General features: G+C 35.5%; 1 protein-coding gene across 2 annotated transcripts in view; it reads right to left on the reverse strand.

Annotated features, from left to right (window-relative positions):
* Positions 1–24,997, reverse strand: part of COG6 (component of oligomeric golgi complex 6) — an 89,736-nt gene that overhangs the window by 21,126 nt on the left and 43,613 nt on the right. For both annotated transcript variants that reach the window (XM_045869365.3, XM_064586155.1), the window contains exons 14-15: positions 1,837–1,968; positions 1,328–1,495 (exon numbers count right to left, since the gene is read on the reverse strand). In XM_045869365.3, coding sequence (XP_045725321.1) covers positions 1,328–1,495; positions 1,837–1,968 — 300 coding nt within the window. The remainder of the gene's footprint in view (positions 1–1,327; positions 1,496–1,836; positions 1,969–24,997) is intronic.

Raw genomic sequence — 24,997 nt, forward strand, 5'->3', positions numbered from 1 at the left:
CTGAACGCCTTACTTGAAACACTGGAAGAAGGCAAGTAAGAGTGGAAGAACATTAATAGACTACTGATAGAAAAACTCTGAAAATCAACAATCTTTTTTACTCCACAAGGTGAACTTTCTTTGGAGGGCCTAAATAAACCACATCTTCCAGTATCTGCACCATTGTACAGTCCTCTCTCACACTGACTCTGGGCTGGCCCATGCAACAAGCATTGGCCAACAGCCAATCAGCAAGCATGGAGTAAGTACAGGCTGCCTAGGCACTTACACACTGGGGCTTATCCCCTTGGAATGCAAAACATGACCACGGAATAGTTAAGAAACACAGATAATTGGGGATAAAAGAGACTGATGAACACCTGATATATCTGAACTTCTTGAGAAAAGATTTAGACAAATGGTAGAGTTTGGGGGTTGAATTAGTGATAAATACAGTAAAAACCAGTGAATTAAAAAAAAAAGAATTTTATTAATTCCACAAAAAAAGAGTTATGTAAGGAAGGAAAATTAATCATACTTCATTATATTTCTTTTAAAAGAAGGAATTAGAAATTAGAAAATATCACAAGTTTAGATGTATCAAAACTTATTCCTCAGAAACCCCTAAAACTTTACAAATGAATTTTTACCATAGCCACTGCCAAATTACTTATATACTTGTAATAACACAGAACATTCAGAGTTTATTCTTAAAAACATTATATTTACCAAAATCCACTATTTCAAAATCAGAAGCCAAGTATCTGGTAAATTTTACAAATGGCTTTGTTTTAGCCACTTTACAAACTCTTAAGCGATACCATTTGGCTTATAGGACTAGAGTCACCGGTATAACAAACTGTAATGTTTTGCCTAACACTGGTTTACACATAGATAAAAATATATCTGTCCTCTGTAACACCTTCTGCACTAGCTAGAAAGCTTGAAAAATATAGCATATTATTCACAGTTCAGAAACTGAAATCTGCATACAGAGTAACTGTTCCAATCAATAAGAAAAGCTTCATTCCATCATCACAAACTATGGTTTGAATAAAATGTCGTATTTATTATATATTCTAGCTTCCCCCAAACAAATCCAAACTACCGAGTGTGTGTGTATGGACTTCCATCAGATTATACCAAAGGATTTATAGAAAGTAGGTCAATGAAATTGGATTAAAGCCAGTAACTGAGATCGTATACAGAAAAAAAGGCTCTCCATCAGATTATACCAAAGGATTTATAGAAAGTAGGTCAATGAAATTGGATTAAAGCCAGTAACTGAGATCGTATACAGAAAAAAAGGCTCTATCACAGTGAGCTGTCATCTTATGGTAAAATTTACCTGAAACTGTAGCATTTCTAGACGTCTGTCAGTGAACTCAAACAGAGCTAGTGTTGTCTTCATCATATATAGTGAATTGACCATGAAAGTGGCCATGTCAGCTGTGCCTAAATTGCTGGCAGATACAGTACACATTTGGAGGAGAGGATCCAAGACACATGATAAAACCTTTAAATGAAAAATAAAATGAAATTTATTTTTTTTTATTCCCCAATCAGTGATACAGGCTTGGGTGAACAGTACTTCAGAACGAATATCAAACTAACTGGAAGGGGGCCAACTTACAGAAGTACATTTCAAAAAGATTAAATGGTGCAGTAGTCATAATGTTTTTTACAATGAGCATCACTGAATAAAATACTTTTCAAATTAAAGAGAGCTGGTTTAATATTTGAAGGAAAAATCAATGAGAAGGATTGTTAAAATGTATGGGTTATAAAATGCCAGAATTTCAACAGAATGTATAATAGGGAGCAATAAGTAATTGTTAAAAATGATTTATAACATACTTGCACAAAGTCAGCTTGACGGGCATCTAATGGTACGACTGAAGAATCGTGAGATGCCAAAACTTCACGCAACAACATGAGTGTCTGATTTAATGCAGAACTTGGTCCAAGATCAGGTGGTGGGAGTTCAACCTAAAATAAAGGGTGGTTCATCCACTGCTTACATTTTTCCACTAAATTTTAATGTATAAATAAATGCAATTCATTGTAAAATAATACATATAAAAGATGTAAAGCTTTGACATATTATAAAACCTATAATTTATCAGTAGCTTATACTAATAAGCATAGAAAGTGACACAGAAGTTTTTTGTTATATTATTACAGAATATATTCTTCTCATAGCAGTGTAGAATTTGTACTTCCAAAATTCAAAAAATTATAAGAAAACTTAGTGGTCTTTGAATTGTAGAATTATATTTTTATACAAACTTGAAATGGATTACTGTTTTTTGTTTTTTTTTTTTTTAGCCCAAGTCATAAGAAAAAGGCAATCCAGAAACCACCACTCCCCCAACAGTAACATAACTGAGAATCGTCATCCATCCCAGGCCCAAATCTCAGAGATTTTGGTTCAATATGCATAGGTTTGGGGCCTAGGAATCTATCTTTCAATAAGCACCACAGGCAATTTTCAAGAGATTGGTGTATGGGCTACACACTTCACAAAAATGCAGTACATACACACTGTATTCTACACAGTATAACACTGCCACTAAAATCTTAAGAACTCAAGTTAAAGATTAGTTTTACATTTTAGATTACCATTTACTAGTTGTGTGGTCCTGGGTAAGCTCTTTAACTTCTCAGAGCTTCAGAGAGATTCTGTAAGGACTAAGTTGGATTGTTGCATCTAAACTACTAGTAGAGTACTAGGCACTTAGTAACTGGAAAGTATGCCAAGTTCATTACCCCTACTTGCCAGCATCATGATATCCAAAAAGACGTCCCTGTGAATTTTTTAAAACACATTTTTCTGAGTACTTATAATATTAATATAGACAGATTTTGTTTTATTTATAAAATCTCATACTTAGAAGTCCATGTAAGAGATTATAGCCTTGTATCAGATAGAAAGGTGTAAGAATTTATAAATATCTGGGTTTATGTTAAGAATGTTTTATATAGAAAAGTTAATACATAAGTGACATCAGCAGAAATGGTGAAGTATGGACCTCTGAAAATCCTCCCCTCCTTCACAAAAGCAACAAAACCAAAAAATATAAGACATGCAAAGAAACAAAAAAATATGGTCCATGCACAGAAAAAAAAAAGTCAATAGGAACTTTCCCTGAGGAAGCCCAAACATTGGAGTTACTACTCAAAAACTTTAAATCAGCTATTTTAAATATGTTCAAAAAACTAAAGGAAACCATGTTAATGAACTAAAGTATGAAAACAGTGTCTCATCAAATAGAGAACATCAATAAAGAGATAGAAATGATAAAAAAAAAAAGTAACCAAATGGAAATTCTGTAGTTGAAAATCTCTAAAATGAAAAATTCACTATAGGGATTCAATGGCACATTTGAGTAGGCAGAATAAATGACCACTGAACTTGAAGATAGGCCAATTAAAGTTATCCAGTCTGCAGAATTGGAAGAAAAAAAAATGAAAGAAAGTTCAGAGCTTCAGATACCTACGGAACACCATCAACGTAAGCACAATGGGGATCTTAGAAGAGAGGAGTGCAGAAAGAATATTTGAAGAAATAATGACAAAGACTTCACAAATGTGATTAAGACAAAACATTAATCTAAACATTCAATAAGCTCACAAACTCTACACAGAATAAACTTAAATAGATCCACACTAAGACACATCACAATCAAACTGTCAAAAGACAGAGAATTTGAAAGTAGGAGAAAAGTAACTGGTTCTGACAAAGGAAGCTCGTAAGATTAACAGCTGATTTCTCATCAGAAAACATGGAGGCCAGAAGCCACTGGATGGCATAGTCGAGGGCTGAAAGACTATCAACAAAAGATTTCTATATTCAGTAAAACTATCCTTCAAGAATAGTTGACGGAGAAATTGACATTCCCAAGAAACAAAAACAAAAACTGTTCACTAGGAAACCTGTTCCACGAGAAATATGGGAAATCCTTCAGGCTAAAGTACAGGGACACTAGAGATAACTTAAATTCATATGAAGAAATAAAGAACATCAGTAAAGGTTCTGACATAGATAAATACAAGACAGTATTAATATACTTTCCATTTGTAATTCCTTTTTTCCCTTATTTACAAGACAACTGCATGAAGCAATAATTATAATTCCATGTTAATGAGCACATAATGTAGAAAGATGTAATTTGTAATAATAATAGTGTAAAGGAAGAGGAAAACTAGGCTATGTAGGAGTAAAACTTTCATGTGCTATTGAAAGTAAGTTGGTATTAACCTGAACTGTTATAAATTAAGATGTTAATTGTAATTCCCATGGCACCACTAAGAAACTAACTACACACACAAACTTTCACTCACATATATTTAAATAAATAGTAAGGGAATTAAAGTAGTATACTAGAAAATATTAACACAAAAAAAGGCAATAATAGAGGGACAGAGGAACAAAAACAGTTAAGACATACAAGAATAGCGAAATGGTACTACTTTATCAGCAATTAAATTAAATGTAAATGGATTAGACATGCCATCTAAAAAGCAGAGTGGCAGATGGATTTTTTAAAAAGAATAATCCTACTATCTATATGCTGTCTTCAAAGAAACACTTTAGATTTAAAGACACAAAAAGGTTGAAAGTGAAAGGATGGGAAATGATAAACCTTGCATACAAAAACCAAAAGAGTTACAGCAGCTATACTGATTTCAGACAAAATAAACTCTGAAGACAAAAGTTGTTACTAGAAACAAAGAAGGGTATTTTATAATGTTATTAAGAAGACATGACAATTACAAACATGTGTGCATTTAACAACAGAGCCCCAAATACATGAAGCCAAGATTGAAGCCAAAATTGAAGGAAAAGTATCTCTCATGGCAAATATTTATTTCAAGTTTCACATCTCTTTCAGTTTTATTTCTTTTTTTGTATTAAATTCAAATTGAATTAAGAAAGACTCCAGAATACGAAGTCATCTCCTATAAAAGTATTTTCTATTCATTCATCCAATTTAAAAAGATATATAAAATGTTAAACTGATGGCAATGAGGGGCACCTGGGTGGTGGCTCAGGCAGTTAAGTGTCTGCCTTCGGATCAAGTCATGATCCCAGGGTGCTGGGACCAAGCCCCACATTGGGGTCCCTGCTCAGCAGGGAAACTGCTTCTCCTTCTACCACTCCCCCTGCTTGTGCTCTCTGTCAAATAAATAAAATCTTAAAAAAAAACTGATGGCAATGATGGTTATTTAAAATTATTTCTAAATGAAGGAATTTTTGAAAACTTTCATCTTCGTGTTTTTCTGCATGGTTTGAATCCTTATCATGAATTTATGCATATCAATTTTACAAAAATAGAGCAATCTATCACCCAAACTGAATGAAACATGTCAACCTGTTAATAGCAATTAATTCAGGATTAACAAGGGATGGATGACCATGATTTTGTTCTTTGTGCTTTCAAATGTTTTAAACTAAACTATTTGTTATTAAAGTGTACTTAAAATTTTGGAAATTTTAATTAGAATATATAGGTATTACATATACATGCATGCATATACATAAGTAATATAAAATGCACAGAAGCTAGTCAAATAAAAAATGACTCAGGAATCTTTAGATAAGTATAAATCAGTAAGATTTGCCAGCACTCTAACAGCTTTAATACAGAAATAGGCATCTATATAAACCAGAGAAATTTGTGTGTGTATGTGTGTGTGTGTGTGTGTGTGAGTCTCCCAAAACCTTTCATAAAAAGAAAAAATAATAATCAAGAATTAACAAATCCTCCAGGGAAGCTTCAGTACAGCTACATACACTGTATGACTAAGACCCTAATGTTTAATGTGCAATTTTCTAAGTTATAAACAATAGTATCATTTGGAAACAAACAAAAACCTTAAAGATTATCTTTCAAAAATTCATAGTTTTTCAATTGCCAATCAAAACAGAAGGCCGATGAGAGAAATCTTATGTACCAATAAGAGCTGATGAGAAACCTCTTTTTACCCTCTTGAATTAAAGGTCTTTAAAAGCTGTGCAAATTTAAAGCAGAAGTCAGGCCTCTGTTAGCAGAGCCAATGATAAATGATACAAGTACTACTTGAACTCACTTCATTCAACAAACTGACATTCTGTGAAGCGATTTTACACACATCTATCAGATCAGCAATAGCTCAGAATCACACATCAAAGGCAAAGTGAGAATTATGGCAGTTTCAGATAAACACGATTTATAATTTTATAATAATGTAGTAAAAATAATGGATAGAAAATTGAAAGAAGAAAAATATTTAATTAATTCAATTTAATTTCATCCAAGTGAAATGTATTTCTAATGGTTAAACTTCATATAAGATAGTGTGGTATTGGTGCAAGGACAGACAAACCAATGGGAGTAGAATAAACTTTATAAAACAAATCCACACATTTATGGTCTTGTAATTTCTGACAAAGTTTCCATTGCAATTCAGTGGGAAAGGCTTGCCTTTATAATAAATGGTGCTTGATCTACTAGATATTCAAATGGGAAAGATTTTAACCTTGACTCCTACACCTCACGGCATACTCAAAAATTAATTTGAGATGGACCAAAGACCTAAATGTAGAAGCTAAAGCAACGAAGTTTCTTAGAAAATATATGTAAGGATAACTTAATGACCTAGGGCAGGAGAAGATTAAATGACTAAAAGTTAGGATATAGGACAAAATTAAAATGAAGAACTTCTGTTCATCAAAATACACCATTAAGAGGGTGAAAACACAGGTTAAAATTGGGAGAAAATATTTGTAATGCTTATTTGTACCCAGAACACATTTTTTAAAACCCTCAGAAATCAATAAGAGAAATACAGATAATCCAATAGAAAACTGGGTAACAGACTTCAAAATACACTTCACAAAAGGGTAATCCAGCAACCAATAAACATATGAAAAACTGTTCAACATCATTAGTCTTCAAAAAAGTGCAAATCACAAATGAAATACTACCACACAATTTCCACAATGGCCAAAATTAAAAAGATTAGCAATATTGAGTACTGGAGAGGATGTAGAACAACTGAAATTCTCACACATTTCTGGTGGATTAAATTGATACAAACACTTTTAAAAATGAGTGGCAGTACCTACTAAAGTTATCAGTCCTATCACCCAGATATTCATTCCTGTATATACACATGAGAGAAATGAGAACTTACATCCATCAAAAGTCATGGACAAGAATATTCATAGGAGGGCACCTGGATGGCTCAGTTGGTTAAACGACTGCCTTCGGCTAAGGTCATGATCCTGGACTCCCTGGATCGAGTCCCGCATCAGGCTCCCTGCTCAGCAGGGAGTCTGCTTCTCCCTCTGACCCTCCCCCCTCTCATGTGCTCTCTCTCATTCTCTCTCTCTCAAATAAATAAATAAAATCTTAAAAAAAAAAAAAAAAGAATATGCATAGGATCCTTATTGACAATACCTAAGAACTGGAAACAATCCATGGATATAGTGTCCATCAATATACTGTGGTGTATTTATATAATTGAATTATTACACAATAATTTAAAAATGAACTACTGTAGACCACATGGATGAATCTTATAGTTATGTTAAATGAAAGGAGTTAGATCCAAAAAAGTTCAATTGTATCAAGCTATTTATGTGAATTTAAATAGCACACAAAAACAGGAAATAGAAGTCAGATAGTGGTTTACCTTCGGGGTTACTGAGAAAAGGCATAAAGAAGCCTTCTGAGGTGCTGGAAATGTTTTATGTCTTGATTTGGGTGGAGATTAATGAGCACATACAAATAAAAAATTCAACTAACTGTACACTTAAGATCTGTGTACTGTCAGTTACATCTCCACTTAAAAAGAAAGTTCATTTGATATTTGTTTATATTTGTAAACACTGAGAATCAACAGTGTTTTATAAAAACATCCAAAATTCATAAACAAAGTTACCAATAATTATTAATGTACAAAAGCACTTTATGAAACACAATTCATAACTTTATGTACATTTTCCAATTGATAAAGTTGAACTATAAAAAATTCACTTTTAAAAACATTTAGTCTACTGAAAATTTCACATTCCATATGTTAGAACCTCGCTTTTTAAAAAATGTATAGAGCTAAAAACTAAACAGTTATTCTTCCTGTGACTGTTCACCATGACACTTTTTATCCCTGATATAGAGAGGTGCTCTTTTTTAGAAGCACCATAAAAATTCCAAAAGCTGTTTTTAAGACATCATTCCACTGTAAACTTTAGTTCTGTTCTTTCAAATATCTTCCATTTAAGGTCTTCTAATTTTCTGTTCTGTAGTTTCTTAGAAGGTCACTCACCCATCTTCTTTCAAAAATAAAAACAAAATCAGCAAACCAAAAAAAAAAAACAAAACAAAAAAACCAAAAACCCTATTTTTAAACTCATTTCTTCATCTTATATATAGACTCCTTTTGCCCTATCTACATACATGTATGCTCTAGCAATTGACAATAAATAGAACTGAAGTGTTTTTTAAAATCATTTTACTGAGGTATGATTGATATAACAAACAGCTGTATTTATTTAATGTATATAATTCGATGAGTTTGGAGATACGTATACACCCATGAAACCATCATCAAATTCTAAGCCGTAAAACATATGCTTCACCTCCAAAAATTTCCTCTTGTCTTATATTTTTACTTATGGAATTAAAGTTTTTAAGTCGATAAAAATATCCACAATGAGTCTTTTTTTTTTTTTTTAAAGATTTTATTTATTTATTCATGAGAGACAGAGAGAGAGAAAGAGAGAGGCAAAGGGAGAAGCAGGCTCCCAAGAAGCAGGAAGCCCGATGCGGGACTCGATCCCAGGACCCTGAGATCATGACCTGAGCCAAAGGCAGACGCCCAACCATCTAAGCCACTCAGGTGCCCCACAATGAATCTTAAAATGCAAACTAACATCTGTTTGAAATAACTTCAAATAATTACAACTTTTTATTTCATATAACTTTATTTAAAATTTAAAAAGCATTTTAGCTGAAATTACTGTTTTTGTTTGTTTTTCCGAACAGAACAATCTGTAGGGAATAATGTAAAACTCAAACTATTTATCTAGAACAGCATTTCTCAAACTTTAACATGCATACGAATGAGCAGGGAATCTTGTTAAAATGCATATTCTGATTCAGTAGGTCTAGGCTAGACTAAGATTTTCGAATGTCTGAGAAGCTCAGAAGTGAGGTCCAAGCTGCTGGTCCATACACTACACTTTGAACAGTAAAAGGAGGTTCCGAACACTAACTTAATACTAGAATTTAAGTCACAATTCATTTAAAGGACCATTTAGTTTAGTTCCCTCCCTCCCCCCAGAGATCTAGGTAAATTAACCCTATTAATTTGATTTGGGTTTCATGTTTTTTAAAGATTTATTTTATTTATTTGAGAGAGAGAAAGAGAGAGAGTGCCTGCGCACACACCAGTGAGTGTGAGTGCGGGGAGGGGCAGAGGCAGAGGGAGAGGGCAAGCAGACTCCCGCTGAGCCTGGAGCCAGTTAGGCTAGATCCAGGACCCTGAGATCACGACCTGAGCCAAAACCAACAGTTGGATACTTAACTGACTGAGCCACCCAGGTGCCTCTGATTTGGGTTTCATTTATGACATATCATATACTTTTAAATTAGAATTGTCCTATCGCTATAGTGAAATATAGTAAAATAGTGAATATAGCAAATGTCTGTCTAGCTTAAATTGATATGAAAACACAGGTTAAAATTGGGAGAAAATATTTGTAATGCTTATTTGTACCCAGAACACATTTTTTAAAACCCTCAGAAATCAATAAGAGAAATACAGTGTGTATTACACACTGTAATACACACTGTGTATTTTGCAGCATAGATATATAGAGAGAGTTCCCAACTAATGACGACTCAACGTAGAATTTTTTGACCTTACAATGGAGTAAAAGCAATATACATTTAGTAGAAACTGTACTTCAAATTTTGAATTGATTTTTTCCCCCAGGCTAACAAGCTGCAGCTCCCAGTCAGCCACGCAACCACAAGGGTAAACAATTGATAACCATTCTGTACCCATACAACCATTTTGTTTTTCACTTTCAGTACAATATTCAATAAATTGCATGAGATATTTAACACTTTAATTATGAAATAGGTTTTGTGTTAGATGATTGTGCCCAACTGCAGGCTAATGCAAATGTTCTGAACATGTTTAAGACAGGTTAGGCTAAGCTATGATGTTCTATAAGTTAGGTGTATTAAATGCATTTTCAACTTATAATATTTTTAGGACATAAACCTATCATAACTAGAGGAAGATTGTATTACCTTTAGACATTGCTAGGTTTGCAGTTATGAAAGTTTCAAGACAGCCTGATAAGGAAGGGAATATACATACTTGACTACTTAAGTGCTTCAAACTGCTTTGTTAGGGAAAATGTACAACTGTCAATAAAATGATGTCCTTGAATTTTCCTTTTTTCATGGTGAATAAAGAATTAGTTCAGAAATATGTCTTTTTAAAAGCACAGAAGGAGGGGCGCCTGGGTGGCTCAGTCCTTAAGCGTCTGCCTTCCGCTCAGGTCATGATCCCAGGGTCCTGGGATCGAGTCCCACATCGGGCTTCCTGCTCAGCGGGAAGCCTGCTTCTCCCTCTCCCACTCCCCCTGCTTGTGTTCCCTCTGTCGCTGTGTCTCTCTCTGTCAAATAAATAAATAAAATCTTTAAAAAAAAAAAGAAGCACAGAAGGAATCATATAAAGAGTTCATTTCTGGCTATGCCTTCATTTTAAAGGTTGTTCTTCCCAAAAAATTTACTATCCACTTAAAATTTTATTAACAAAAATTTCCGCTTGGGTGCTTTGCTGATGAAGACCATTCTGAGTAAGTGTTGTTTTCTTTATAAGGCCAGAATCTTTTTAAAAGAATTGAATGATTTACGAGATGTAGAATAAGAGAAAGATATAATTAATATAAAATACGGAACATTAAAATTTAATGAAAGAAAGATAATTCTTGAAAAAAACCTGAAATGGCTGCAGATGTAAGCAACATTCAAGCTGTAAAAAGTATCATATTCCAAGCTCAACTTAATGTTAAAATATCCCTAAATATAGCCCAATTCATATCTGAGAAAAACATTTCAGGGCACAATTATTGATAATGGTAACAAAACCCAAAAATAGTCAAAACCCATGCACTGCTCTAAACTCACGTAACTTGTACTTAAAATATTCAAGTTACAATTCCTTTCTTTCCCTGTTTATCCCCTATCCTGTTCTAGGTTTTAATTGAAAGATGCCATCCCTTATTATCCATTTTATTTTTCTATTTTATTATCCATTTTATTTTCCTATTTTCTTGCAACTTTCATTTTAACTTTTTAAGAGAAATAAAACACAGAAGAACTTAGTAGTTTTTTGAGTAAAAATAAAATAAATGGGTAACCATTTGGGAAAAATAAATAAGATCCTTCCTCCCCAGCATGGACAAAAATAAACTTCAGGTAGATTAAAATTTTGATGTAAAAATGAAACCACAAAAACACCTAAGAACATGAATCTAAATAATTTTATTAAATAATCTAACATTTTCCCATTGACAGATGCTAACTTTATCACATATTAAATTCTAAGTGTATTTTCTGATTGTCCAGAGTTTTTAAGCATCACATCCTCCCAAGAGAGAAACCATATAGAAAAAACTTGAGACTTAGCTATGTAAAAATTAAAAGTAAATTTGTTAGAAAATACTACAGGCAAATTTAAAGGCAAATGATGACTTGGAGAAAGTATTTTTAATAAAAATGACAGTTGATATTCTTTACACATGAAGAAGAGAAAACAGTTAAGACAAAACCCAGTAGAAAAATGGCAGAGGACATAAGCAATTCACAAACAGCCAATAAACATACTTTAAATGTTCATTCTCAGTAGAATCACTGAAATCCAAATAAAAAAACAGTGATACCATTTTTTGCTCATATATTGGCAAAGATATTTTATAATGTCTATTATCCATTGTCAACAAGAGCTGGCAGTTCAAGTAGGAGGAAGTATGGTAGATTTGAGGAAATAGGTAAAAGAAAGGTAAATGGGAGTCGCTGCTTAAGAACATGTAGGACTGCCATTATGGTGGGCTTTGCTGATGTTGGAAATGGTGAATTTTAGTGAATCTAGTCTGCATGGTTACAAGATTTTCTTGAGCAGTGCTCAGCAGTCAGAGTATACAAAAGAGAAATTGAAAAGCTGAATTCAGGGTGTTTTTGCAAAGGAAGGATGGTAAAATGAAAAGGGTGCAAGAGATAATAGGCTAGCAGAAAATGAAGGGTAGGAGTCATTCTTGTAACCAGTATTTATTAAGTCCCATGTGATCTGTCATACAGGAAAATTATTTTTTCCTTCTTTATTTACCTATGTAACCATCTTAACCATATGTTAAGAAACCATATGTTTGTGTGTCCAATATTAAGTGCTCACTAAATGTTGGCTATGATTTGTAAAAGGCATCATTCTGATCAGTCAGTCATTTGTTAACTGAAATATAACACACTTTTTTCCCTTTTACTGAAATATATAATTAACATATATGATGATTATTCATTTTAATGTGTACAGCACTAAGATCTGACTTATATATTTTGTGAAATGATTATAATAAATTTAGTTAACATCTACCATATCATTTAGATTCAATAAAAAGACTAGAAAAAAAATTCTCATAATGAGAACTCACAGGATTTACTCTTTTAACAACATCATACAGCAATGGTAACTACAGTCAACATGTTGCACATTATATCCCTAATACTTATTTATCTTATAGCTGCAAGTTTGTACCATTTGACCATCTTTCTCCAATTCCCCCTCCCTGCAATCCCTGCCTCTATAACCACAAGTCAGACCTCTTTTTCTGAGTTTGGTTTTTGTTTTGTTTTTTGGATTTCACATTTAAGATCATACAGTGTTTGTCTTTCCCTGTTTGACATCACTCTGCATAATGCCCTCAAGGTCCATCCATGCTGTCACAAATGGCAGATTTCCTTACTTTCTTATGGCTTAATAATATTACATTGTGTGTGTGTGTGTGTGTGTGTGTGTACCACTTATGTATCTGTTGATGAACGCTTAAGTTGTTTCCATGTCTTGGCTATTGTAAATAACGCCGCTATGAAGGGGGTGATTTTTTGGGTTAGTGTTTTCATTTCCTTTGGATATATTCCCAGAAGTGGAATTGCTGGAACATATGGTAGTTCTATTTTTAATTTTTTGCGAATCCTCCATACTGTTTTCCATAGCAGCTGTACCAATTTATGATCCCACCAACAACCATAGCAGCTATACCAATTTATGATCCCACCAACAAGAACAGAAGCATTCGTTATTTCTTGTCTTTTTGATGGTGGCCATTCTGACAGGTCTAAGGTGGTGGTATCTCATTGTGGTTTTGGGTTGCATTTCCCCATGATTAATGATGTTGAGCATCTTTTCATATACCCACTGGCCCTTCATATATCTTCTTTGGAAAAATACATATTCATGTTCTTTGACCATTTGCTAATTAAATTGATGGCTTTTTTCTATTGAGTTGTATGAGGTTTTTTTTTATACGTTTTGAATAATAACCCATTATTAGGTATATGGTTTATAAATATTTTTTCCCATTTGGTAAGTTGTCTTTTCACTTTGTTGATGGTTTCTTTTGCTGTGCAGAACTTTTTAGTTTGATGTAATCCCACTTGTTTAGTTTTGATTTTATTGCTTGTGCTTTAGGTGTCATATCCAAAAAAGTCATTGCTGAGGCCCACATCAAGGAACTTTTTTTTTTTAAGATTTTATTTATTTATCAGAGAGGGAGAGAGCACAAACAGGGGGAGCGGTAGGCAGAGGGAGAAGCAGGCTCCCCACAGAGCAAGGAGCCCAATGCGGGTCTCAATCCCAGGACCCTGGGATCATGACCTGAGGTGAAGGCAGCTGCTTAACCGACTGAGCCACCCAGACGTCCCAAGGAACTTTTTTCCTGTATCTTCTTCTAAAAGTTTCATGGTTTCAGGTTTCACATTTAAGTCTTTAAATTTCACTTTGAGTTAAATTTTTGTGAGTGGCATAAGACTGAGGTCAAGTTTCATTCTTTTAAACATGAGTATCTAATTTTCCCAGAACCATTTAAGATACTCTCTTTTCTCAATTGAGTATTATTGGCTCCCTTGTCAAAAATTAATGGAATGTATATACATGGGTTTATTTCTGGGATCTAGATTCTGTTTCATTGTTTCATTTCTCTGGTTTCATGCCAGTATCATATACTGCTTTAATTATTATAACTTCATAGTATAGCTTGAAATCAGTAGGTATGAAGCCTCCTGCTTTGTTCTTTCTCAGCATTACTTTGGCTTTTGGGGGGTCTTCTGTGGCTCCATATAAATTTTAGGATTTTTTTTTTAACTTCAGTAAAAAGTGCCTTTGGACTCTTGTTAGAGATTGTGTTGAGTCCATAGATGGCTTTTGGTAGTATTTACATTTTTGACAATATTAATTCTTTCAGTTCATGAACACAGAATATCTTTGTATTTATTTCTGTCTTCTTCAATTTCTTTCACCGATGTCGTAACAGTTTTCAGAGTAGAGATCTTTTCCCTTCTTGGTTAAATTTATTCCCAAGAATTTCATTGTTTTTGATGCTATTGTAATGGGATTGTTTATTGTTTTTGCAGATAATTCATTGTGTACAGAAACACGACTGATTTTTTAAAGATTTTATTTATTTATTTATTAGAGAGAGATAGAGAGCAAGCTCGAGCAGGGAGAGGGGTAGAGGGGAAGAATTCCAAGCAGACTTCACGCTTGAGCACAGAGCCCAGAGCCCAACCTGGGGCTCAATCTCATGACCCTAAGACCATGACCTGAGCCAAACCGAAAGTTGGATGCTTAACTGACTGAGCCACCTAGGCACCCCAGAAACTATTGATTTTTATCTGTTGATTTTGTATCCTGAAATTTTACTGAATTTGTTGATTAAATCTGTTTTTATTTTAGTCTTTTCTATACATAAAATCATGTCTTCTGCAAATACAGACAAATTTTACTTTTTCCTTTTCCAATTCTTTTTTTTTAAAGTAATGTCTATACCTAACGTGGGGCTCAAACTTACAGCCCCAAGATCAAGAGTCGCACACTCCACTGACTGAGCCAGCCAGATACCCCCCTTCCTTTCCAATTCTGATACCTTTTATTTATTTTTTCCTGCCTCCGTGCTCTGGCTAAGACTTCCAGTACTATACTGCATAGATGCGGTAAGGGTGGACAGCCCTGTCTTCTTCCTGATTTTAGAGGAAAAGCTTTCAACCTTTATCTGTTGAGTATGGTGTGGGCTCATAATTTATGGACTTTATTGTTGACATACATAACTTCCATACTTAATTCAAGGGCTTTTTTTAAAAAAAGTCACAAATATGTTTTTGTCAAACGTTCTTTCTGCATCTATTGAGATGATCATGTTTCTTTTCTTTCATTCTATTTGTGATGTATTAGATAGATTTGGGTATGTTGAACCATCCTTGCATCCCAGGGATAAATGCTACTTGATCATGGTGAATGATCCTTTTAATGTGCTGCTGAATTCAATTTGCTAGTATTTTATTGAGAATTTTTTCACCTATATTCATCAGGGTTATTGGACTGTAGTTTTCATTTCTATTAGTGTTATTTTCTGGCTTTGGTATCAGAGTACAGCTGGTATCACAAAGGGACTTTGGGAGCATTCCCTCCTCTTCAATTTTTTAGAAGAGTTTGAGAAGGACTGGTGTGAATTCTTTAAATGGTAAAATATACCAGTGAAACCATCTAGTCTTGGGTTTTTCTTTGTTGAAAGATTTTTGATTACTGACTCAATTTCCTTACTCATAATTGGTCTATTCAGATTTTCTATTTCTTTTTTTCTTTTTAAGATTTTATTATTTATTTGACAGAGAGAGAGAGAGCACAAGCTTTTAGTTGTTTTTGCCAGATGGTGCTAGGAGCCAGGCTTCACAGCAGGTGAGGCTGTGACTCAGCTCTCTGCCTAGGGAGAAGGTAGGGAGGAACTCCCAATTTTCCCAAACAGGCTTCTCAGTTGAGAGCTACCAACAGCCTCAGGTGAAGCTATGGATTAATTCCCCTACATGGATATAGCAGGTGAATGGTCCATGCCAGAAGCAAGCAGCTCTGCTTATCCATTTCTAGGCTTGAGTGTTGCTAGGTTATGCACTATCAAGTGTTCCTGCCAGCCCTTCCAGTCGATGGGACCAACAGTCATGCTTTGGAACAGAAATGACTACGACTCAGCTCCCTTTCATAGGTGTGGCAAACCAAGATCTAATGCCATCAAAACTCTTCAATTCAGGATCCAAATCAGGCAGACCTAAACCCTGATGAGGTCACTGGTCAGAGTGCACCTCTGAGTTGGTTCTACAGATGGGCAAAACCACTGGTTGGGACTACTACTTGGGCTCTACAGGTATGAACTTCGTCTGCCAAGATCTGAGTGCTTGTTTCAACCCCCACTCCACTGCTCCGTCAGTCAGAATCCCAGTGGTTGACACCTCAAAATTCCCCTGTAATCCCCATGGGGTAAGAATAGCATAGGAGCTCCCATGAAGCAACACTGGGGAGGCTAGATGTCCACCCAGACTCTCTTTCCCACTGCAGGAACCACAGGCTTGGTGGGGGGGCTGTTTGTATGGTGCTACTCTGAGCTGGATTGTAGGGAATATATAGTTAGCATGTAGCTACTTCTCTTATTCTTGTATGTCTTGATCTCTGTGGTGCAGGGTGGTGCTTCAGTTTCACTCCAGAGTTCTAGGATTCTCTCAGTGGTGCTTTGCCCATGAAGAGTTCTTGTGAAAGGGAGCAAAGCCAGGAATGATCTATATCACCATCTTAGTGACCTCACCCTTCCACCTTAACCACTCTTAAGTGTACAGATCAGTGGTACTAAACATATTCTTAACACTGCACAACCCTTATCCATATCCACAACTCTTTTCATCTTGTAAACTGAAACTCTATACCCATTAAACAGTAACTCCCTATCCCCCCGCCTTCCCAATCCCTGTCAGCTACCATTTTACTTCCCGTCTCTAATTTTGCCCACTGTAGACTCTCATATAGGTGGAATCATACAGCATTTATCTGTCTTATTTCTTTAGCATACTAACCTCAAGTTTCATCCATATTGTAATAATGTCAGATTTCCCTTCCTTTTCAAGACTGAATAGTATTCTGCTATATATACATATTGCTTATCTGTTCATCCATTGACAGACATTGGCTGATTCCACATTTTAGCTATTATGAATAATGCTGCAATGAACATATATAACTACACAAATATCTTTTTGAGACCCTGTTTTCAATCCTTTTGGACTCCCAGAAGTGGAACCGCTGTATCATAATGGTAATTCTATTTTAAATTTTTTGAGAAACTACCATATTGGTTTCCATAGCACTGCACTATTTAACATATCTACCAACAGTGCACAAGGGTCCCAATTTCTCCAATCTTGCCAACACTGCTACTTTCTGGGGGTTTTTTTTTGATAGTAGCTTCCTAATGGGTGTGAACCCATTAGACCCATCCTAATGGGTCTTATTGTAGTTTTGATTTCTATTTCCCAAATGATTAGTGATGTTTGAACATCTTTCCTTGAAACTTTATTGGCCATTTATATGTCTTCTAGAGTCTTCTTTTTCTCTTAGTCCATCTAACTAAAGGTTTGTTAATTTTGTTGACATTTTCAAAGAACTATATTGTGGTTTGACTGATTTTCTCTATCGTTTTTCTAATCTCCACTTATCACTGCTCTAATCTTTACTATTTCCTTTCTGTTAGATTGGGTTTAGTGTATTCTTTTCTCATTCTTTAAGTTGTAAAGTTAGTTGTGGATCGGATATTTTTCTTGTTTTTTAATGTAACTGTTTATAGCTATAAAGTTTCCCCTTGATACCACTTACACTGCATCCAGTAAGTTTTGTCATGTTGTGTTTTCATTTTCATTTGTCTCTAAGTGCTTTCTAATTCCCTTGTGATTTCTTATTTGATCCATTGGTTGTTAAATTTCTACAAATTTGTGATAAAATTCCGAGTTTTCCTTTAAAAAAAAAAAAGATTTTATCTGACAGAGAGAGAGTGCACAAGCAGGCGTGATCGGCAGGCAGAGGGAGAGGGAGAAGCAGGCTCCCCAAGGAACAGGGAGCCTGACGGGGGGCTCGATCCCAGGACCCTGGGATCATGTCCTGAGCAGAAGGCATACACTTAACCAACTGAGCCACCCAGGTGCCCAAATTCCGAGTTTTCCTTTTGTTACTAATTTGTAACTTTATTTTGTTGTGGTCAGAGAAAATAATTTGTATCATATCTATCTTTTAAAATCTACTGAGATTAATTTGTGGCCTAATGTATGGTCTACCCTGGAAAATGAGGCAGTGTACTTCAGAAGAATGTGTATACTGTTATTTTTGTTGGGTAGAATGTTCTGTATATGCTGTTAGATCTGGTTGGTTTACTGTGTTACCTTCTGTTTGGCTGTTCTATCCATTAATGCAAATAGGCTACTGAAGTCTCCAATTATTAATGTAGATCTATTTCTTCCTTCAATTCTGTCAGTTTGGGCTGATATTATTATAGCCACATTTGCTCTCTTTTGGTTAGTATTTGCATGGACTTTTTCCTTCCTTTCACTTTCATTAGGTGTCTTGTATCTAAAGTAAGTCTCATGTAGACTGCAAACAATTGCATCTTGTGGTTTTATCCATTCTGCCAATTTCTATCCTTTGACTGGAGAGTTTAATCCATTTACATTTAAAGTAAATATTGATAAGAAACTTACTCCCATTGTTTTGTTATTATTTTCTATATACCTTATAGTCTTCTTTTGTCTCTCATTTCCTGCATTACTATCCTCTTTTAAGTTGGTTTTTGCAGTGAATAAACATTTAAATTTTTTTTCTCATTTCTTTCTGTGTATATTTAGCTATTTTCCTTGTAGTTACCATGGGGATTACATTTAAGGTCTGAAAATTACTTAACACTCTAACTTGAATTTATACCAACTAACTTCAATAACATACAAAAAACTCTGCTTCTTTACAGCTCCATCTCCACTCTGTCAGTTGATGTCACAAAATATAAATTAATAATCATTTTAAATGATTAGCCTCTTAAATTATGTAGAAAAAATATGGAATTACACACCAAAGTTACAACAATACTAGCTTTTAGAGTAAATAATTTTTAAAAAAGGTTTAGTCTCTTAAATCATAGAAAAAACAAAAAGTAGAGTTCAAACCTTTGTTACAATACTAGCTTTTTTTTAAGATTTTATTTATTGAGAGAGAGAGAGAGCACAAGCAGGGGGAGGGACAAAGGGAGAGGGAGAAGCAGACTCCCCACTGAGCAGGGAGCCCGATGTACAGCTTCATCCCAGCACCCTGAAATCATGACCTGAGCTGAAGTCAGATGCTTAACCAACTGAGCCACCAGGTACCCCAGTATTAGCTTTTAATTGCTTATGTATTTCCCTTTATTGAGATCTTTATTTCTTCATAAAGCTTGAAGTTACTGTCTCTTGTCCTTTCATTTCACTCTACAGGGCTCCCTTGAGCATTTCTTTGCAGGGCAGGTGTACTGGTAATTAATTCCCTCAGCTTTAGTTTATTTGGGAATGTCTCACTTCTGTGAGAGAATACCCTCACTTTTGGAAGAGTTTTGTCAGATAAAGAAAGATTAGTTGACTCTTTTTCCTCCTTTGAGCACTTTTAATATATCTGCCACTGCTTTTTGGCCTCCAAAATTTTTGAAGATAATCTGCTGATAATTTTACGTGACAAGTGCTTTTCTCTTGGTATTTTTCAAGAGAAATTTTCAATTTTCAAATTATAATGTAATATAATTACAATGGGTCTTGATATGGGTCTCTGAGTTCATCTTCCTGTAGTTTGTTGACCTTTTTGGGTATGTTTACATACATATTTACCATCAAATTTGGGAATTTTTCAGCCATTTCATGAAATATTCTCCACCCCCAGTCAGCCTTCTTCTATGACTCCCACAATGCATAAATTGGTCTGCTTGATGGTATTCCACAGGTCCCTTAGGCTTTGTTCACTTTTCCTATCTTTTTTTCATTTATTCCTTGGATTCGGTAATTTCCAAAGTCCTGTTTTCAAATTTATTGATTCTGTCTTCTGCCTGCTAAAATCTCCTTTGAATCCTTATAGTGAAATTTTCATTTCTGTTAATGTACTTTTCAACTCCAGAATTTCTTTGTGGTATCTTTTTAGGTTTTCCAACTCTTTATTAATATTTTCATTTTGTCCATACATCGTACTCTTGATTTTGTCCACATCTTCCTTTAATTCTTTGAGCATCTTTAACATAGTTGTTTTAAAGCCTTTGTCTAGTAGATCTAGTAGATCTACCAATAGATCTTCTATTTTTCAGAAACAGTTTGTTTATATTTTTTCCTCTGAATTGGCTTACTTTCCTCTTTCTTTGTATACCTTGTAATTTTTTTGTTGAAAACTGAACATTTCAATGTTAAAATTTGCTAACTCTGAAAAACAGATCCTCCCCATTCCACATGGTTTACCATTTTCTGTTAATGTTTTTGGTTTTTTAAAACTGTTATCACTGTACCAAGGATCAGCTTGAGATGTAACCTTAAGGTCTTCTCAGTTCTCTTCTGAGCTGCTCCATTCCCTGGACATGTGTGGTTACTTTCTAATCATCCTTGTGTATGGAGTTGCTTTTGAATTCCTACTCTTTAATGTCTAGGCTCCCAAAAAGGGGAAAAAAAGAAAAACTAACGGGGTGGGAAAACTGAAATTCCCAGGAAGTCACTCTAGCCTGAGGAGGTGTTTGCTACATGGGGGAAGTGTAAAAACAATGGCCCTCCTCTTTGCACCTGTGTGATCAGAGCACAGATCCCCCTGAGGTTTGGAGGACAGTCTCCTTTTTGCCAACCCTGGCTCAACAAGCTGTGTGCAAGTCTTCTCTAGTGCCCATGGAACATTCTCCAGAAGAGATCACATCCTAGGTCACAAATCAGGTCTCAACCAGTACCAAAAGACTGGGATCATTCCCTGCATATTTTTGGACCACAGCGATTTGAAACTACAACTCAATCACAAGAGGAAAGTCAGAAAGAACTCAAGTACATGGAGGCTAAAGAGCATCCTACTAAAGAATGAATGGGTCAACCAGGAAATTAAAGAAGAATTTAAAAAATTCATGGAAACCAATGAAAATGAAAACACAACTGTTCAAAATCTTTGGGATGCAGCAAAGGCAGTCCTAAGAGGAAAGTATACAGCAATACAAGCCTTTCTCAAGAAACAAGAAAGGTCTCAAATACACAACCTAACCCTACACCTAGAGGAGCTAGAGAAAGAACAGCAAATAAAGCCTAAACCCAACAGGAGAAGAGAAATAGTAAAGATTAGAGCAGAAATCAATGAAACAGAAACCTAAAGAACAGTAGAAGAGATCAACGAAACTAGGAGCTGGTTCTTTGAAAGAATTAACAAGATTGATAAACCCCTGGCCAGACCTATCAAAAAGAAAAGAGTAATGACCCAAATAAATAAAATCATGAATGAAAGAGGAGAGATCACAACGAACACCAAAGAAATACAAACAATTATAAGAACATAGTATGAGCAGCTATATGTCAGCAAATTAGACAATCTGGACGAAATGGATGCATTCCTAGATGTATAAACTACCAAAACTGAACCAGGAAGAAGTAGAAAACCTGAACAGACCCATAAGCACTGAGGAAATTGAAGCAGTAATCAAAAATCTCCCAACAAACAAAAGCCCAGGGCCAGATGGCTTCCCAGGGGAATTCTACCAAACATTTCAAGAAGAATTAATACCTATTCTTCTGAAACTGTTCCAAAAAATAGAAATGGAATGAAAACTTCCAAACTCATTTTATGAGGCCAGCATTACCTTGATCCCCAAATCACACAAAGACCCCATCAAAAAGGAGAATTACAGACCAATACCCCTGATGAACATGGATGCAAAAATTCTCACCGAAATACTACCCAATAGGAACCAACAGTATATTAAAAGGATTATTCACCACGACCAAGTGGGATTTATTCCTGGGCTTCAAGGTTTGTTCAACATCCACAAATCAATCAATGTGGTACAATACATTAATAAAAGAAAGAACAAGAACCATATGATCCTCTCAATAGATGCAGAAAAAGCATTTGACAAAGTACAGCATCCTTTCTTGATTAAAACTCTTCAGACTGTAGGGACAGAGGGTACATACCTCAATATCATAAAAGCCATCTATGAAAAACCCACACTGAATATCATTCTCAATGGGGAAAAACTGACAGCTTTCCCCCTAAGGTCAGGAACATGACAGGGATGTCCACTATCACCACTGCTATTCAACGTAGTACTAGAAGCCCTAGCCACAGCAATCAGACAACAAAAAGAAATAAAAGGCATCCGAATCAGCAAAGAAGAAGTCAAACTCTCACTGTTTGCAGATGATATGATACTTTATGTGGAAAACCCAGAAGACTCCACCCCAAAACTGCTAGAACTCATACAGGAATTCAGTAAAGTGGCAGGATATAAAATCAATGCACAGAAATCAGTGGCATTTCTATACACCAACAACAAGACAGAAGAAAGAGAAATTAAGGCATCGATCCCATTTACAATTGCACCCAAAACCATAAGATACCTAGGAATAAATCTAACCAAAGAGGCAAAGAATCTGTACTCAAAAACCCATAAAATATCATGAAAGAAATAGAGGAAGACACAAAGAAATGGAAAAGCGTTCCATGCTAATGGATTGGAAGAACAAATACTGTGAAGATGTCAATGCTACCTAGAGCAATCTACACATTTAATGCAATCCCTATCAAAATAAGATCAACTTTTTTCAAAGAAATGGGACAAATAATCCTAAAATTTGTATGGAACCAGAAAAGACCCCGAATAGCCAGAGGAATGTTGAAAAAGAAAAGCAAAGCTGGAGGCATCACAATTCTGGACTTCAAGCTCTATTACAAAGCTGTCATCATCAGGACAGTATGGTACTGGCACAAAAACAGATGCATAGATCAATGGAACAGAACAGAGAACCCAGAAATGGACCCTCAACTCTATGGTCAACTAATCTTCGACAAAGCAGGAAAGAATCTTCATTGGAAAAAAAGTCTCTTCAACATATGGTGTTGGGAAAATTGGACAGCCACATGCAGAAGAATGAAACTGGACCATTTCCTTACACCACACACAAAAATAGACTCAAAATGGATGACAGACTTAAATGTGAGACAGGAGTCCATCAAAATCCTAAAGGAGAACACAGGCAGCAACCTCTTCGACCTCAGCCGCAGCAACTTCTTCCTAGAAATACTGCCAAAGGCAAGGAAAGCAAGGGCAAAAATGAACTACTGGGACTTCATCAAGATAAAAAGCTTTTGCACAGCAAAGGAAACAGTCAACAAAACCAAAAGACAACCGACAGAATGGGAGAAGATATTTGCAAATGACATATCAGATAAAGGACTAGTATCCAAAAATCTATAAAGAACTTATCAAACTCAACACCCAAAGAACAAAGAATCCAATCAAGAAATGGGCAGAAGACATGAACAGACATTTTTCCAAAGAAGACATCCAAATGGCCAACAGACACATGAAAAAGTGCTCAACATCACTCGGCATCAGGGAAATCCAAATCAAAACCTCAATGAGATGCCACCTCACACCAGTCAGAATGGCTAAAATTAACAAGTTAGGAAATGACAGATGTTGGCGAGGATGCGGAGAAAGGGGAACCCTCCTACAGTGTTGGTGGGAATGCAAGCTGGTGCAGCCACTCTGGAAAACAGTATGGAGGTTCCTCAGAAAGTTGAAAATAGAGCTACCCAACGACCCGGCAATTGCACTACTGGGTATTTACCCCAAAGATACAAATGTAGTGATCTGAAGGGGTACATGCACCCCAATGTTTATAGCAGCAATGTCCACAATAGCTGAACTATGGAAAGAGCCAAGATGTCTATCAACAGAAGAATGGATAAAGAAGATGTGGTATATATAGAGAGAGAGACACACACACACACACACACACACAATGAAATATTATGCAGCCATCAAAAGGAATGAGATCTTGCCATTTGCAATGACGTGGATGGAATTGGAGGGTATTATGCTGAGCGAAATAAGTCAATCAGAGAAAGACATGTATCATATGACCTCACTGATACGAGAAATTCTTAATCTCAGGAAACAAACTGAGGGTTGCTGGAGTGGTGGGGGGTGGGAGGGATGGGGTGGCTAGGTGATAGACATTGCAGAGGGTATGTGCTATGGTGAGCGCTGTGAATTGTGTAAGACTGTTGAATCACAGACCTGTACCTCTGAAACAAGTAATACATTAGATGTTTAGAAAAAAAGAAGCTAGCAGGAGGGGAAGAAGGAAGGGGGGAGAATTGGAGGGGGAGACGAACCATGAGAGACTATGGACTCTGAGAAACTGAGGGTTCTAGAGGGGAGGTGGTGGGGGGGATGGGTTGGCCTTGTGATGGGTATTAAAGAGGGCATGTACTGAATGGAGCACTGGGTGTTATACGCAAACAATGAGTCATGGAACACTACATCAAAAACTAATGATGTAATGTATGGTGATTAATATAACAAAATAAAATTAAAAAAAAAAAAGCTGTATGCAAGGTGGTCCAAGAACAAGTGCACAGCTGCCTGCTGCATGGCACCAGGCATGGAAGACAGGTAGTTGTTAGTTTGCTAAGTAGAAATTGACCAACATTGATCACAATTTACTGTCCAAACCTTCCCCTAAACATTGCAAGCTTTCATTCGACTCCAGTGTTAGAAAATAATGACATTAGCCAGATTCTACTAGTGCAATTTTTGTCTAGGTGGGGAGATAAGATTACTGCTGCTTTCAACTTTGTCACCCTCCCTGAAAATTTATTTTTGTATATTGACCATGTCATC

Source organism: Mirounga angustirostris, unplaced genomic scaffold, assembly GCF_029215605.1.
Source record: "Mirounga angustirostris isolate CCGP_5_RB_7025 unplaced genomic scaffold, mMirAng1.0.hap1 SCAF_3, whole genome shotgun sequence".
NCBI lineage: Eukaryota > Metazoa > Chordata > Mammalia > Carnivora > Phocidae > Mirounga > Mirounga angustirostris.